Source organism: Neoarius graeffei, chromosome 5, assembly GCF_027579695.1.
Source record: "Neoarius graeffei isolate fNeoGra1 chromosome 5, fNeoGra1.pri, whole genome shotgun sequence".
In the NCBI taxonomy this organism is placed as follows: Eukaryota; Metazoa; Chordata; class Actinopteri; order Siluriformes; family Ariidae; genus Neoarius; species Neoarius graeffei.
The window spans coordinates 70,591,838-70,607,720 of NC_083573.1; the positions used below are offsets into that span (position 1 = coordinate 70,591,838).

General features: G+C 41.6%; 1 protein-coding gene across 1 annotated transcript in view; it reads left to right on the forward strand.

The window, feature by feature from the left end:
- The window catches only part of si:dkey-22o22.2 (neural-cadherin), a 309,825-nt gene that overhangs the window by 224,981 nt on the left and 68,961 nt on the right, over nucleotides 1-15,883 (forward strand). The window contains exons 13-16 of the mRNA XM_060922323.1: nucleotides 4,326-4,575; nucleotides 5,923-6,050; nucleotides 12,809-12,995; nucleotides 13,857-14,000. Of these exons, the coding sequence (XP_060778306.1) occupies nucleotides 4,326-4,575; nucleotides 5,923-6,050; nucleotides 12,809-12,995; nucleotides 13,857-14,000 (709 nt within the window). The remainder of the gene's footprint in view (nucleotides 1-4,325; nucleotides 4,576-5,922; nucleotides 6,051-12,808; nucleotides 12,996-13,856; nucleotides 14,001-15,883) is intronic.

Here is a 15,883-nt window from a genome sequence, read left to right on the forward strand (position 1 = left end):
AACGATAAAAACAAAAAACATCTCATCTCATTATCTCTAGCCGCTTTATCCTGTTCTACAGGGTCGCAGGCAAGCTGGAGCCTATCCCAGCTGACTACGGGCGAAAGGCGGGGTACACCCTGGACAAGTCGCCAGGTCATCACAGGGCTGACACATAGACACAGACAACCATTCACACCTACGCTCAATTTAGAGTCACCAGTTAACCTAACCTGCATGTCTTTGGACTGTGGGGGAAACCGGAGCACCCGGAGGAAACCCACGCAGACACGGGGAGAACATGCAAACTCCGCACAGAAAGGCCCTCGCCGGCCACGGGGCTCGAACCCGGACCTTCTTGCTGTGAGGCGACAGCGCTAACCACTACACCACCGTGCCGCCCACAAAAAACATTACACATAAAATTTTGAGGGGCGGCACGGTGGTGTAGTGGTTAGAGCTGTCGCCTCACAGCAAGAAGGTCCGGGTTCGAGCCCCGTGGCCGGCGAGGGCCTTTCTGTGCGGAGTTTGCATGTTCTCCCCGTGTCTGCGTGGGTTTCCTCCGGGTGCTCCGGTTTCCCCCACAGTCCAAAGACATGCAGGTTAGGTTAACTGGTGACTCTAAATTGACCGTAGGTGTGAATGTGAGTGTGAATGGTTGTCTGTGTCTATGTATCAGCCCTGTGATGACCTGGCAACTTGTCCAGGGTGTACCCCGCCTCTCGCCCGTAGTCAGCTGGGATAGGCTCCAGCTTGCCTGCGACCCTGTAGAACAGGATAAAGTGGCTAGAGATAATGAGATGAGATAAAATTTTGACCTGTTTCCACACATGCTGTTAAAATTTGAGGTCAGTTGAACGAGAATTGGCAAAGTTATCCGATTGTGAAATGATATCAAATTTTTTTGAAACACCCTGTATTATCTGTTCAATCCGAATAACAGTTTCATATTTTGTTGCATCCCTACACTAGTGGTACATCCCCTTCATGCATAAATATAGCAGTGGTGTTTGGTTTTGCTGTTCCCCGTGCTTAACATTTTGAGTTGGTAGTCAGTTCAGGAACAGTTGATGTGTCTCGAGGGAGCAGGCTCTTGTCAAACTGACTGCGACAGGAAAGGTGAGTGAGTAGGTCAGCCTGGAGTGGGAACATCCTGGATGTCAAAGCCATGAAAGCAGAAAGCACAAGCCACAGAGCTTTTAAGGTTCATGTTCTGTGTGTCTCAGCTGAGAACATGTCCTTGGCCATGGAGGATATCATGCCCGCCTGAACGCTTGAGCCCTGGCTACTCTGAACACTTTGCTTCTTCATATTTTTCTCTGTCTCTATTCTGACTCACTTCTCTTGGTTTCAAACAGTCTTTTCCAATTACACGTTCATCATTTTAAAGTACTTCCATAGATGGTTTGGAAGTTGGATTTCCATTTATTTGGGCTGGTGTTGGCTTTGCTAGGATCATCATCTACATTGGACTGGAATGTGTTTACTTTACAGTGTCAGTTGTTTGATCATAGCTTGGGGTTAAATGTTTATTTTTCCCCTTAGGCTAGACAACTCACAGTTCCTCGACAGACAGTTTGCAGCTGTAGCTTTTGATTGCATTTTCCCAAACCAAACTTGGTATCACGCTTTCAACACTTTAAACATTTTTCTTGACCCTTTTCATGCTTACAAAATGTATGAAGTGAGCCATTTCTTTGTTCTGCCAATCCTTCTCTCTAAACAGTTTCTCTCCTGTTGGTTAGGTTAAGTTCTGGGGCTACACAATATGGAGGAAAAAACAATTATATTGCTACATTTTGCAACTGCAATATACAGTGGTGCTTGAAAGTTTGTGAACCCTTTAGAATTCTCTATATTTCTGCATAAATATGACCTAAAACATCATCAGACTTTCACACAAGTCCTAAAAGTAGATAAAGAGAACCCAGTTAAACAAATGAGACAAAAATATTATACTCGGTCATTTATTTATTGAGGAAAATGATCCAATATTACATATCTGTGAGTGGCAAAAGTATGTGAACCTTTGCTTTCAGTATCTGGTGTGACCCCCTTGTGCAGCAATAACTGCAACTAAACATTTCCGGTAACTGTTGATCAGTCCTGCACACCGGCTTGGAGGAATTTTAGCCCATTCCTCCATACAGAACAGCTTCAACTCTGGGATGTTGGTGGGTTTCCTCACATGAACTGCTCACTTCAGGTCCTTCCACAACATTTCGATTGGATTAAGGTCAGGACTTTGACTTGGCCATTCCAAAACATTAACTTTATTCTTCTTTAACCATTCTTTGGTAGAACGACTTGTGTGCTTAGGGTCATTGTCTTGCTGCATGACCCACCTTCTCTTGAGATTCAGTTCATGGACAGATGTCCTGGCATTTTACTTTAGAATTTGCTGGTATAATTCAGAATTCATTGTTCCATTCATGATGGCAAGCCATCCTGGCCCAGATGCAACAAAACGGGCCCAAACCATGATCCTACCACCACCATGTTTCACAGATGGGATAAGGTTCTTCTGCTGGAATGCAGTGTTTTCCTTTCTCCAAACATAACTCTTCTCATTTAAACCAAAAAGTTCTATTTTGATCTCATCCATCCACAGAACATTTTTTTCCAATAGCCTTCTGGCTTGTCCACGTGATCTTTAGCAAACTGCAGACAAGCAGTAATGTTCTTTTTGGAGAGCAGTGGCTCTCTCCTTGCAACTCTGCCATGCACACCATTTGCTGTTCAGTGTTCTCCTGATGGTGGACTCATGAACATTAACATTAGCCAATGTGAGAGAGACCTTCAGTTGCTTAGAAGTTACCCTGGAGTCCTTTGTGACCTCGCCAACTATTACACGCCTTGCTCTTGGAGTGATCTTTGTTGGTCGACCACTCCTGAGGAGGGTAACAATGGTCTTGAATTTCCTCCATTTGTACACAATCTGTCTGACTGTGGATTGGTGGAGTCCAAACTCTTTAGAGATGGTTTTGTAACCTTTTCCAGCCTGATGAGCATCAACAACGTTTTTTCTGAGGTCCTCAGAAATCTCCTTTGCTCGTGCCATGATACACTTCCACAAACATGTGTTGTGAAGATCAGACTTTGATAGATCCCTGTTCTTTAAATAAAACAGGGTGCCCACTCACACCTGATTGTCATCCCATTGATTGAAAACACCTGACTCTAATTTCACCTTCAAATTAACTGCTAATCCTAGAGGTTCACATACTTTTGCCACTCACAGATATGTAATATTGGATCATTTTCCTCAATAAATAAATGACCGAGTATAATATTTTTGTCTCATTTGTTTAACTGTGTTCTCTTTATCTACTTTTAGGACTTGTGTAAAAATCTGATGATGTTTTAGGTCATATTTATGCAGAAATATAGACAATTCTAAAGGGTTCACAAACTTTCAAGCACCACTGTATGTTGCAGGATATTAAAATAAACTGGTGAAGCCGTGATATGACACAGTTAAATATTGGCTTGCAGGAATTTGATTTTCATGATGATGGTTCATGATGATGATGATAATGATGATGACAACGACAGCCACAAAAACATATCCGTACCTTATGATTTTGGTTAGAATTCTCAGAGATTAAAGAAATCACTCTAAGGATGTTTCCTACTAAGGTTTTAAAACCTCTGCACAGTTTACTTTCACCGAAGCCTGGTAAAGGCATTCAAATCATAACACCTTGTCTGTGAAAAGTCATTTTACCCAATCTGTTAACCTTGCTGTGTGTTACACTGGTGCCTGTCCCCTTATTATGCTTGTGGATACACTTGTTTCTGTGTGCCTCAGCTTAGAGTGATGTAAGGGGGAGAAATGGAGATGAAGCTCGATCAGGAGAGAGTCCAGAGACTCTTTCAGCAGAAAGTTACTTTATAAATGTCAATATGAATTCAATAGGAAATTAGATGGATTACAGGTGAACTGTGCCTAATGAATTCATGTGCTGGAGTCAGCAGTGCTATAACTGACGTTTCTGCTGATTTATAATGCCCTTTCACATATAATGCTAATTATCTTTCACGAGCGTAGGAAAATAGAGCACTTTTAGTCAGCACCTATGCTTTTTCATTAATACAGCTTGTAAAATGAAAAACAAAAACAAAACTTACCTATCTGAACAATTAAATTGCATCCAAGCAGATTTCACTCACTTAGCTCATACTATTGCTCATTCTGTTCCATACACTCAGATTTATTTCCAGCCACAGACACAGACAGGTAGACAAAGACGCTGGGATGTCACTCATTGGTAATGAATTACTTCCTTCCTGCACCTGTGGTTGGAGTGAAAACAGTAAACCACTGTTTTCTTTTCTACATACAGACCATAAAAGCAACTTCTCCTCTTGGTGACCCACGTGTGACCTATAACCTGGAGGAGGGTCAGGTTCCCGAGACGAACATGCCTGTGCGTTTCTACATTAAACCCAACCGAAGGGACAGTTCAGCCTCCATTCTAGTAGCCGAGCCACTGGACTATGAGACCACTCGCTTCTTCACCCTGCGTGTCCGTGTGCAGAATGTTGCAGCAGTCCCACTCGCCTCTTTCACCACTGTCTATGTCAACATCACAGGTAAGAAGTGACTTAATACACTTAGAGAGGTACTCTCAGCTACAACAGACTGTTAACCATTACTGTAGTATAGATTTAGAGTTGCATTTTAATGCCATGGGAAATGTTTTTTATTCTATCCACATTCACTGGATATGAGCAATCACGCGCTCTGATTGACTACCACTAGGATATCAGCTCATATACCGTGAGTAGAGAAAAACAAAATGGCAGAGCGTGTTGCTGAACCAACCGAGGACGAAATAAAAACTCTACTCGAAAACAAAACCGCAAAAAAAAGCAACAAAATATGGAATAAAAGTATTTGATGGTAAGAGCGTATCTTTTTTTATTTTTCAAGAATTATTATTATAGCACTTTTCACAAATCGCTACTGTCATTTCGCCGGTTTGTTTACATTCTACGCGGAAATGATTTTGTTGGGCGTTTTGTATAAAGTTTTTATTTATCGAATTTACAATAAATAAAAATAAAAACGCTCTGTTTCTCAAAATCTAGTGAATGTGGATAAAATAAAATAGCTATTCCACTCAATCTCATTGTACATGGCTTATAGCCAAGTTGGTGCTACGCACCTCGTTGGCTATCAGCTCATGTACGACTCGATTTGGTGGAATAACTGTTAAATATCTTGGTGGGACCAAACATCCCCACTAGGCCTGGAATATCTGCCATTTTTTTTTTAACTTATGGAGATTTGGCTGGTCCACATGAGAAAAATTGTTTCTTAGCAAAAACTAAATGGACAAAGTTTCTTGTCAGTTGAAGTTAGGATTAGATTTGTTTAGGTGTGTGCATAGCAATAATTGGGTGTATTAATAATTATGACAGCAGTAGGATAGTGTGTGTGTGTGTGTGTGTGTGTATGTGTGTGTGTGTGTGTGTGTGTGTGTGTGTGTGTGTGTGTGTGTGTGTGTGTGTGTACGTTTAAGGATGGGGCAGCAAAGAAGCAGTGAGCACCTACAACAGGGAAGAACAACACTTGAGACCACATCAGCATTAATTAGGGGGAAAATGGAGATAGAAATGGAATGAAAGGAAGACAAAAACCCTCAGAAAGCTCATTTGAGAGACATTGTAATCAGCGCTCTGCAGGGAAGAGCCAATCTCCTCTTACAGCCACTCACCCACACACCACCCCTGCCTGCTGTGAACTTAGCAGCTTTCTTTTCAACTGCCACTCTCATGTGGAAAGCACACATTGCAACACTCAGTCAAAATAGGGAATGTTTTTCACATCACACATTATCATGAAATCTGTAGTGTCCAGTATATTATGCATGTGTGTCTCTACAGCCATAACAGATTGTTTTCTCTCTCTCTCTCTCTGTCCTGTCTATCACTCAGATGTGAATGACAATGTTCCATTTTTCATGTCGAGCACGTATGAAGCCACAGTACTTGAAGGGGCTGAGATTGGCACTTCAGTGGCCCAGGTTTCAGCCTCTGACCTGGACTCTGGTCTTCATGGCATGGTGAGCTTCTACTGAACAAATTCCAGTTCTGCATGTATCACTCCGCTGCTGAGACATCAATAAGGGCATTATTTTCTTTTGTTAAATTATTAGCTTAATTCAGAGCAGAGTTGGGAATTTGAATTCATCTTCTCAGTCTTGGCTTAGGGCGGCACGGTGGTGTAGTGGTTAGCGCTGTTGCATGTTCTCCCCGTGTCCGCGTGGGTTTCCTCCGGGTGCTCCGGTTTCCCCCACAGTCCAAAGACATGCAGGTTAGGTTAACTGGTGACTCTAAATTGACCGTAGGTGTGAATGTGAGTGTGAATGGTTGTCTGTGTCTATGTGTCTGCCCTGTGATGACCTGGCGACTTGTCCAGGGTGTACCCCGCCTCTCGCCCGTAGTCAGCTGGGATAGGCTCCAGCTTGCCTGCGACCCTGTAGAACAGGCTAGAGATAATGAGATGAGATGAGTCTTGGCGTACAGTTTCGGAAAAAGAACATGGTCTATTGCCTGCATGCTGAAGACACAATGACTTCATCCCACCAAGGGTTTAAAGCTTGAACTTCCTGCCAAGCCTTTTTGAGCAAGGATTGAATGGAACACAATCATGAGTGCTACATATTCAGAATATGTATGCTTCTTATGTTCTGAACTAATTCTAGTTATTTTACATTATAACTAATTACAGTACCAGTCAAAAGTTTGGACATACCTTTTAACTCAATGGTTTTTCTTTATTTTTATTCATTAACACAAGACGACCTTTTGATTTCATGAAATCGGTGAAATTTAGTTCCCTCTGAAATCGTTCATTGTGATATATGTTTATTTCTGTAATATCTCACAAAATACCAGGCAATTCTGTGGCTGGGAAGTTATTTAATTTGAGGGGATTCCTGAGCAAATAATGTGCATGAAATCACTCACTTCGCACAGTCAAGCAGACAGAGGAAGTCCGTGTGCACATGTGCAGGTTTACCTTGACCGTGCACTGACAGTTGCATCATTCTGTTGCTAAACGAACAGCTGATCACACCGAGGTGCTCGCTGACCGCCGATATTTATTACTTTGGTCCTGCGTTTCCTTTCCTTCGCAACATAACGTCTTTTCTTCTCGCTTTCCGTTACTGTAGTCAGTCTTTCACGTTTCATTCGCACACTTACGTCCTCCATTTTTCTCTCCTGTTTCAAATTTGTATCCCACAATGCCTTGCGTGAATGGGGAAAGCCCACCACATGATGCATGATGTAGTATCTTGAATTGGATCATGGTGAAGCAGGAAAAAATAGCGGAGAATTTAGACCCACATGGCCCTAAATTTATTAACTGTTCTATTAAAAAAAAAAGCTAATAAAATTGGAAGTCTGTGATTTGAATTCAGTAGCTTTCAGTCCACTAAACAAACATAATTGGGGGTCGGGGAAAATTCTTTTCATGACCTACACTTGAAAAATCTGAAAGGCAGTCAACCTTTAAAAGTCACTTCATGTCTTAAAGTAATGATGGATGTCGTTTCTCTTTACTTAGTTGAGCGGTTCTTGACATACTATGCATTGCTACAGTTGTGGAATTGGGCTGTTTACTGTATTATTATTATTTACTATTTACTGTTTGCTCTCAAATGCATTAAAAAGGCAAGAAATTGCACTAATTAAATTTTGACGAGGCACAACTGTTAATTGAAAAGTATTCCAAGTGACTACCTCATGATGCCAATTATCTTACAACCCCGATTCCAAAAAAGTTGGGACAAAGTCTCATCTCATCTCATTATCTCTAGCCGCTTTATCCTTCTACAGGGTCGCAGGCAAGCTGGAGCCTATCCCAGCTGACTCTGGGCGAAAGGCGGGGTACACCCTGGACAAGTCACCAGGTCATCACAGGGAAGTTGGGACAAAGTACAAATTATAAATAAAAACGGAATGCAATAATTTACAAATCTCAAAAACTGATATTGTATTCACAATAGAACATAGACAACATATCAAATGTCGAAAGTGAGACATTTTGAAATTTCATGCCAAATATTGGCTCATTTGAAATTTCATGACAGCAACACATCCCAAAAAAGTTGGGACAGGGGCAAGAAGAGGCTGGAAAAGTTAAAGGTACAAAAAAGGAACAGCTCATTGCAACTCATTAGGTCAGTTGGCAATAGGTCATTAACATGACTGGGTATAAAAAGAGCATCTTGGAGTGGCAGCGGCTCTCAGAAGTAAAGATGGGAAGAGGATCACCAATCCCCCTAATTCTGCGCCGACAAATAGTGGAGCAATATCAGAAAGGAGTTTGACAGTGTAAAATTGCAAAGCGTTTGAACATATCATCATCTACAGTGCATAATATCATCAAAAGATTCAGAGGATCTGGAAGAATCTCTGTGCGTAAGGGTCAAGGCCGGAAAACCATACTGGGTGCCCATGATCTTCGGGCCCTTAGACGGCACTGCATCACATACAGGCATGCTTCTGTATTGAAAATCACAAAATGGGCTCAGGAATATTTCCAGAGAACATTATCTGTGAACACAGTTCACCGTGCCATCCGCCGTTGCCAGCTAAAACTCTATAGTTCAAAGAAGAAGCCGTATCTAAACATGATCCAGAAGCGCAGACGTCTTCTCTGGGCCAAGGCTCATTTAAAATGGACTGTGGCAAAGTGGAAAACTGTTCTGTGGTCAGACAAATCAAAATTTGAAGTTCTTTATGGAAATCAGGGACGCCGTGTCATTCAGACTAAAGAAGAGAAGGACGACCCAAGTTGTTATCAGCGCTCAGTTCAGAAGCCTGCATCTCTGATGGTATGGGGTTGCAGTAGTGCGTGTGGCATGGGCAGCTTACACATCTGGAAAGACACCATCAATGCTGAAAGGTATATCCAGGTTCTAGAGCAACATATGCTCCCATCCAGACGACGTCTCTTTCAGGGAAGACCTTGCATTTTCCAACATGACAATGCCAAACCACATACTGCATCAATTACAGCATCATGGCTGTGTAGAAGAAGGGTCCGGGTACTGAACTGGCCAGCCTGCAGTCCAGATCTTTCACCCATAGAAAACATTTGGCGCATCATAAAACGGAAGATACGACAAAAAAAGACCTAAGACAGTTGAGCAACTAGAATCCTACATTAGACAAGAATGGGTTAACATTCCTATCCCTAAACTTGAGCAACTTGTCTCCTCAGTCCCCAGACGTTTACAGACTGTTGTAAAGAGAAAAGGGGATGTCTCACAGTGGGAAACATGGCCTTGTCCCAACTTTGAGATGTGTTGTTGTCATGAAATTTAAAATCACCTAATTTTTCTCTTTAAATGATACATTTTCTCAGTTTAAACATTTGATATGTCATCTATGTTTTTATTCTGAATAAAATATGGAATTTTGAAACTTCCACATCACTGCATTCCGTTTTTATTTACAATTTGTACTTTGTCCCAACTTTTTTGGAATCGGGGTTGTAAGATAATGCCAATAGTGTGTAAACCTTCATCAAGGTAAACAGTGGATACTTTGAAGAATCTACAATATAAAACATATTTCATTTTTTAACATAATTCCATATATGTTCCATATGTTATTTCACAGTTTTAATGTATTTAGTATTGTTCTAAACCAGTGCTGTAGTCAAGTCACTAAACCTCGAGTCTGAGTCCAGTCTCAAGTCCCCAGTGTTCAAGTCCAAGTCTCATCTCATCTCATTATCTGTAGCCGCTTTATCCTGTTCTACAGGGTCGCAGGCAAGCTGGAGCCTATCCCAGCTGACTACGGGCGAAAGGCGGGGTACACCCTGGACAAGTCGCCAGGTCATCACAGGGCTGACACATAGACACAGACAACCATTCACACTCACATTCACACCCACGGTCAATTTAGAGTCACCAGTTAACCTAACCTGCATGTCTTTGGACTGTGGGGGAAACCGGAGCACCCGGAGGAAACCCACGTGGACACGGGGAGAACATGCAAACTCTGCACAGAAAGGCCCTCGCCGGCCACGGGGCTCGAACCCGGACCTTCTTGCTGTGAGGCGACAGCGCTAACCACTACACCACCGTGCCGCCCTCAAGTCCAAGTCATTAAAAAAATTTTCGAGTCGAGTCCATATTGATCCAAGTCAATTCCGACAACAACACTCCAACTGCACCATCTGACAGTGGCTATTTTAGAACCATTAACGTTAGTTTGTTCCTGAACATGACGTATGAACAGGTGAATATGCATTCTCTTTGTCAGGGAGTGCGAAGTATTCTGTCAGAGATGGTTGGGAGACGGATGTAAGTGCAGAAGGTGTGTTTATTAATACAAGTGAAGACAGGTAAACAATCCAGAATGGCAGGCAAACTCATAAAACAGTGAAACAGGCAATAGGTCGAGCGAGGCACAAACAGGCTATCGTCGACTTGGCAGAATCAAAGACGAGAAACAGGAAATCAGGGATCAGGAAACCAAACAAAGAAATAAGACTCGGTAATGTGTCAGCAGCGTAACTCAATACTTCGGAAAGTAAGTGCATTTTCATAGTTTTTACATTGGCGCACTGACTGCGCCTTAATCCTGTGCAGGTGCTAGTCGTTTACGGTGCGCGTGAGAGAATCCGCTTGGCGCGCGTGCTGCCCGGAGTGCGCCCAAGAGTCTATCTGACGCCCACGCCAAGGCTCACAGGTGTGACACTCTTACATGAAATTAGTACAAAATTAATGTAGATATAAATATCTTATGCCAAATTATTATGGCATGTTACAAAAAATAAAGAAAAAATCCGAGTCCTCGTCTCCAATTTATGAGTCTAAATGCAGTTAATGCACGAGTCCGAGTCCAAGTCATCAGTGCTCAAGTCCAAGTCGAGTCACGAGTCCTTAAAATTAGGGCACGAATCGGACTCGAATACTACAAGCCTGTACTACACTGTAGAAAATAGTCAAAATACAGAAAAAAACCTATGCATGAGTAGGTGTGTCCAAACTTCTGACTGATACCGTATATTTATTTCTTTATATTCAATGCCTTAAAACATTTGATAACACTCAATAGATTTAATGCAATTCATGTAATGCTGAGTAATGAATTAATGATATATAACTGATATCATGATATGTAACAGTATTTTTTCTAAACCAGTCATTCGTTGGTTTTGATACTAAAAGATAGTATTAGGTGGAAATGTTTACAATATCTGCCATGTATGAGTCCACTGTAGCAGAGTTTAGAAAGGACCACACTAATGTCTGCCGCACTGGCATATACTGAAAAGGAGTCCAGACCTGGTTAGCAGGGCAGTGGCGGCTTGTCCACAGGGGTAGGAGGGGAAGAGAGAGGTCAAGAGCTTCACGTAATGTTCATATCAAACATCAGACTGGGAGGAAATGTGATCTCAGTGGCCAACCGTGCCATGGTTGTTGGTGCCAGTATTTTAAAAAATAATAAAAATAAAAGACTGCTGATCTCCTGGGATCTTCAGACGCAACAGTCACTAAAGTGTACACAGAATGGTGCAACAAACAAAAAACATCCAGTGAGTGGCAGTTCTGCAGGTAGAAGTACTTTGTTGAGCAATGGCTTTTAGAACAAACTACATCTTTCTTTTCTCTCATTTAAAAAATTGGTCAATTTTTTCAAGTCTTGTCAACTCTCAAATGCCTATTACTGTATGGGGTTACGCTACAAATTCAGTTGATATTAGCGTAAGTAAGGTGTGATAGCCTCTCAACTTAATATTGTTTGAGGCTATGTCATTATTAAAGTTTTTCCGCCTCAAAGAATTATATGGTCGCAGGCCACTTCTGTAGCAGGGACAAATAAATAAACGATTAGGAAAAAAACAACATGGACTACTTGAACTTTGAAGCACCTGTTACCCATGTGAATGGTACAAGATTGGTACAAAAGTAGTTTTTAATATCTGTGAGTCGTAAAGGAGTTTACAAGTTTATGATAATTGCGATAGAAAAGTGGAGGATGATGTTATTTAACAGTTATTCCGTGAAATCGAGTCATACATGAGCTGATAGCCGACGAAGCTGTAAGTCATGTACGATGAGATTGAGTGGAATAACTCTTTTATTATATCCACATTCAATGGATTTTAAAAAACAGAGCATTTTTATTTTTTGCAAATTCTATAAATAAAAACTTTGTACAAAACGTCCGACAAAATCATTTCTGCTTAGAATGTAAACAAACCGGCAAAGTGACAGTAACAATTTGTGGAAAATGTGATAATAATAATTCTTGTAAAATAAAAAAAGATATGTTCTTACCATCAGATATTTTTATTCCATATTTTGTTGCTGTTTTTTTGTAGTTTTTGGGGTTTTCGTCTTCTTCTTCTTCTTTAGGGTTTTTTTGCTGGTTGGCAAACCAACTTAAAAGTCCATTGCCACCACGAACTGGGCTGGAGTGTGGAACAAGAGATGGGGGGACCCAAAAAACTATATTGATTTTAGCTATTTCTGTTTCTTTTAAATACTTGAAAACAATTTTTGGGGTTTTGTTTTCAAATAGAGTTTTTATTTCGTCCTCAGTTGGTTCAGTAACACGCTCCGCCGTTTTGTTTTTCTCTACTCACGGTATATGAGCTGATATCCTCATAGTAGAGTAGCCAATCAGGGCGTGTGATTGCTCATATCCAGTGAATGTGGAGAGAATAATATGTATTCTGTTGTTATATTATTCCACTGTACTTCGAATGGCATGTTTATCTCTAGTTAAAGTTGTATAGTTGTATCTCTACGTATTTACATTAAATAACAATTTTTTAAAAATTTCCTTCAAGGTCAATTATATCATTCTAAAGGACCAGAGTGGAGACTCCCAGTTCTTTAGCATAAATCCATACACAGGCATCATCCACACACGAGCCACCTTTGACCGCGAACAGAAGAGTTCCTACCTGATTGAAGTTCAATCCCAGGACAGCTCAGAGTCGGCCCGGCCCGGCCAGCAGGGTCAGCCCAACTCAGGTGTGTTTATTCAGTCATTATTCATTATTCATCCACATCCCTATATACAGCAATAACACCAGAGCAGGCCTGAGTAACCAGCTCTACTCATTACTACAGCATTAGGAAAAAGTAATGTCACTATTAATCAGGCCTTTCAATTACATAATTTGGGCAACACCCTGTATTTCTGAATTTGGACTTTTTCCGTCATGATACAGGGTAGAAACAGTGGAGAAACAAACTTCGATTGTGTTTAATCTGCCACGTTCTTGGCTTTTTGCCTTCCATTTTGATACGTACGTTCGGCTATTCTTGTTGTGCGAAAGGCCAGAGGTCGCCAGTCTGCCAACATACACCATTGTGAGGCTAATGTGGAAATCCCGCTCTGGTCATTGGTACGCAAGTCTCGCTCCTCCACGAAATCATGGCGTGCCGATCGCCGTTGATGGAGAATTCGTGCTCTGCGCGAGGCTTACGGCTAGTTCAATGAACTCGGAACAGCATGGGAATGGTGCGGATTTTGCTTCAATTACGAGAAATACATGCTAATTCTCGCCAGTTTCTGTGTTTTTAAAGAAGAAAGTCAAGACACTGGGTTTTATGCAGCCAAGTTTATTTAATCAACATTTCGGGTTTTTTTTACTTTTGGTAGCATATTTTGGGCGTTTGACCTTAGTTTGGGCGCCTTTTTAATTTGGGCGTTTACAACGTTCTCCGTCGCAGGTTTCATGTAATTGAAAGGCCTGTTAATACTTGTGTCTATAATAGTGATCCTAATAAGGTTTTGCAAAATAGAAGACTACTATATATACACTATTCCACAATCCTTATTAATACTCATTGATGTTAATGGCTGTGGTATGGTCTCCTTCTTCATAGACACAGCCTATGTCAGGATTTTTGTCACGGATGTAAATGACAACGCCCCAGCCTTCTCCCAGCCTGTATACGAGATCAGTGTGGAGGAGGACAAGGAAGTGGGCTACGTAGTCATTACCGTCACTGCTAATGATGAAGATGAGGGTAAGACCTTTGATAGCTGTCCTGATGGCAACACCAGAAAATCCCATCCCTTTTCCATAACTTTACTTGGTACTGTAGAACAATTTGCACCAGCAATATATGCTAGTGTAGAGGTGAGCTAGCTCCAGGCCCTCCCTACAGAACACGGTTTATTTATGGATACTGTCACATGTCGGATTTTTAATGTGGATTTCTCATACTGCATGAATCTGTAATGTTATTTTTGACAGCTGGAGGCTGGAAAAATAATCATAGTGTGAGGTAAACCTAGGTGGAAAATGCATTTTTCCCCACTGAGCTTGTTAGCAAATCTCTGTGGTGATTGTGGGAGTGACACATTCAGGCCCCTGAGGTAGCTATTTGATGTTGGTGCCTTTCTTTTGTCTCAAGCTGTTTTACTAAATAAATAAATAAATAAATAAAATAGGCTGCTGTAATGATGGGTAAACCCTTTGTGGGAAGGAGGCTGAGAACCAGAGAAAGCACATTTTACGATTCTTTGCCAAGATTCACCTTTATCAAACCCTTATGCAAATTTTCAAAACATAATATCCTGTATAAAATAGACCGGTTCCACATTTGCCATGACATGGAATAGTGCTTTGGTAAGCCTTTAGCTGCGCCCAGGAGTACTCTAACGCTACATCGTCTCAGAGCTTCCTGCGCTTGTGAATCATCTTCTACTGGGGATGGTTCATATGGATACCCTAAAGATCTGCACTTTCGCAAAAACTGTAAATACTGTAGAGTTTTACCTGCCATTGTAATCATAAAGACTATCCTGGTTATTCCAGGACTCTTATTCATAATAAGACCATTCTGCTTTTCTTTTCAACACACTTAGACCCCGTCCACACGTAGCCGGGTATCTGCTAAATCGAAGATATTTTTCTACGTTTTGGCCTGTCATCCACATGAAAACACATCAAAAACGAATATTTAAAAAAACTCCGGGCAAAGTGAAGATTTTTGAAAACTCCGTGTATGCCTTTTCGTGTAGACAGAGATAACCGGAGTTTTGCGTTTTAGAACGTCACAATCTGCGCCAAAAAAATGACAACAAATCTGCCCTGACGTCAAACGTGCGACCTTTGTTTACTGCAGAAGCCAGATTAAGCATGGACTTAAGCTAGCCGCACACCACGGCGATCCACGCGGTACCGAACTGACCCATTTCAGAGCCGACTCCCGACAGGGCACGTACATATCCCTCGACTGTTGACGAGTGCAGTCGCGATTGAAGCGACACGTGACAACTTAATAGCTTTGTGATTGGCTATTGGATATAGTTACTGTTAAATCCAACACTTGAAGATGCTACAGGCTGAATTACAAATGACACAACACGGAATATGTAGCGCACTATCTAGGCTGCATGAGCTATTATTCCCAACCTTAAATAATGCACTTATATAGGGGAGTTAAAGCGATTTGGAATTCAGCCACACAACTTGAGCAGAGTGGCTTTCCAGCCCACTGTGTCTATGGATAAAGCTTCAGTCTATGGAATTACAGTATATACCTGCATTAGGTGCTACCAACACGCATTTCTTGCGCTAGAAATTGTGTTTAATGATGTCACGTGTTATATGCGAAAGATATGATTGGCTATTGCTAGCGACTCTCGCCGATCAGTCTGGCTCCCGATTAGTTTTTCGAATCGGCTGTGAGATGAGTCGGGACCATCGAAAACTAGTCTTTACGCCTGACTCGCGACTTCAGTTGGCTCGGTACGCTGAAAATCGGCGTAGTGTGCGGCTAGCTAAAGAGTAATGGATCGGAGTAGTGCCTTGAAAGCGTTAATTATTGTGCAGGTGCTATTTACATGTTTAATTTTAGAAGCCCAACTACTGCTCCAAGAGCACAGGCGATGTGATTAGGGG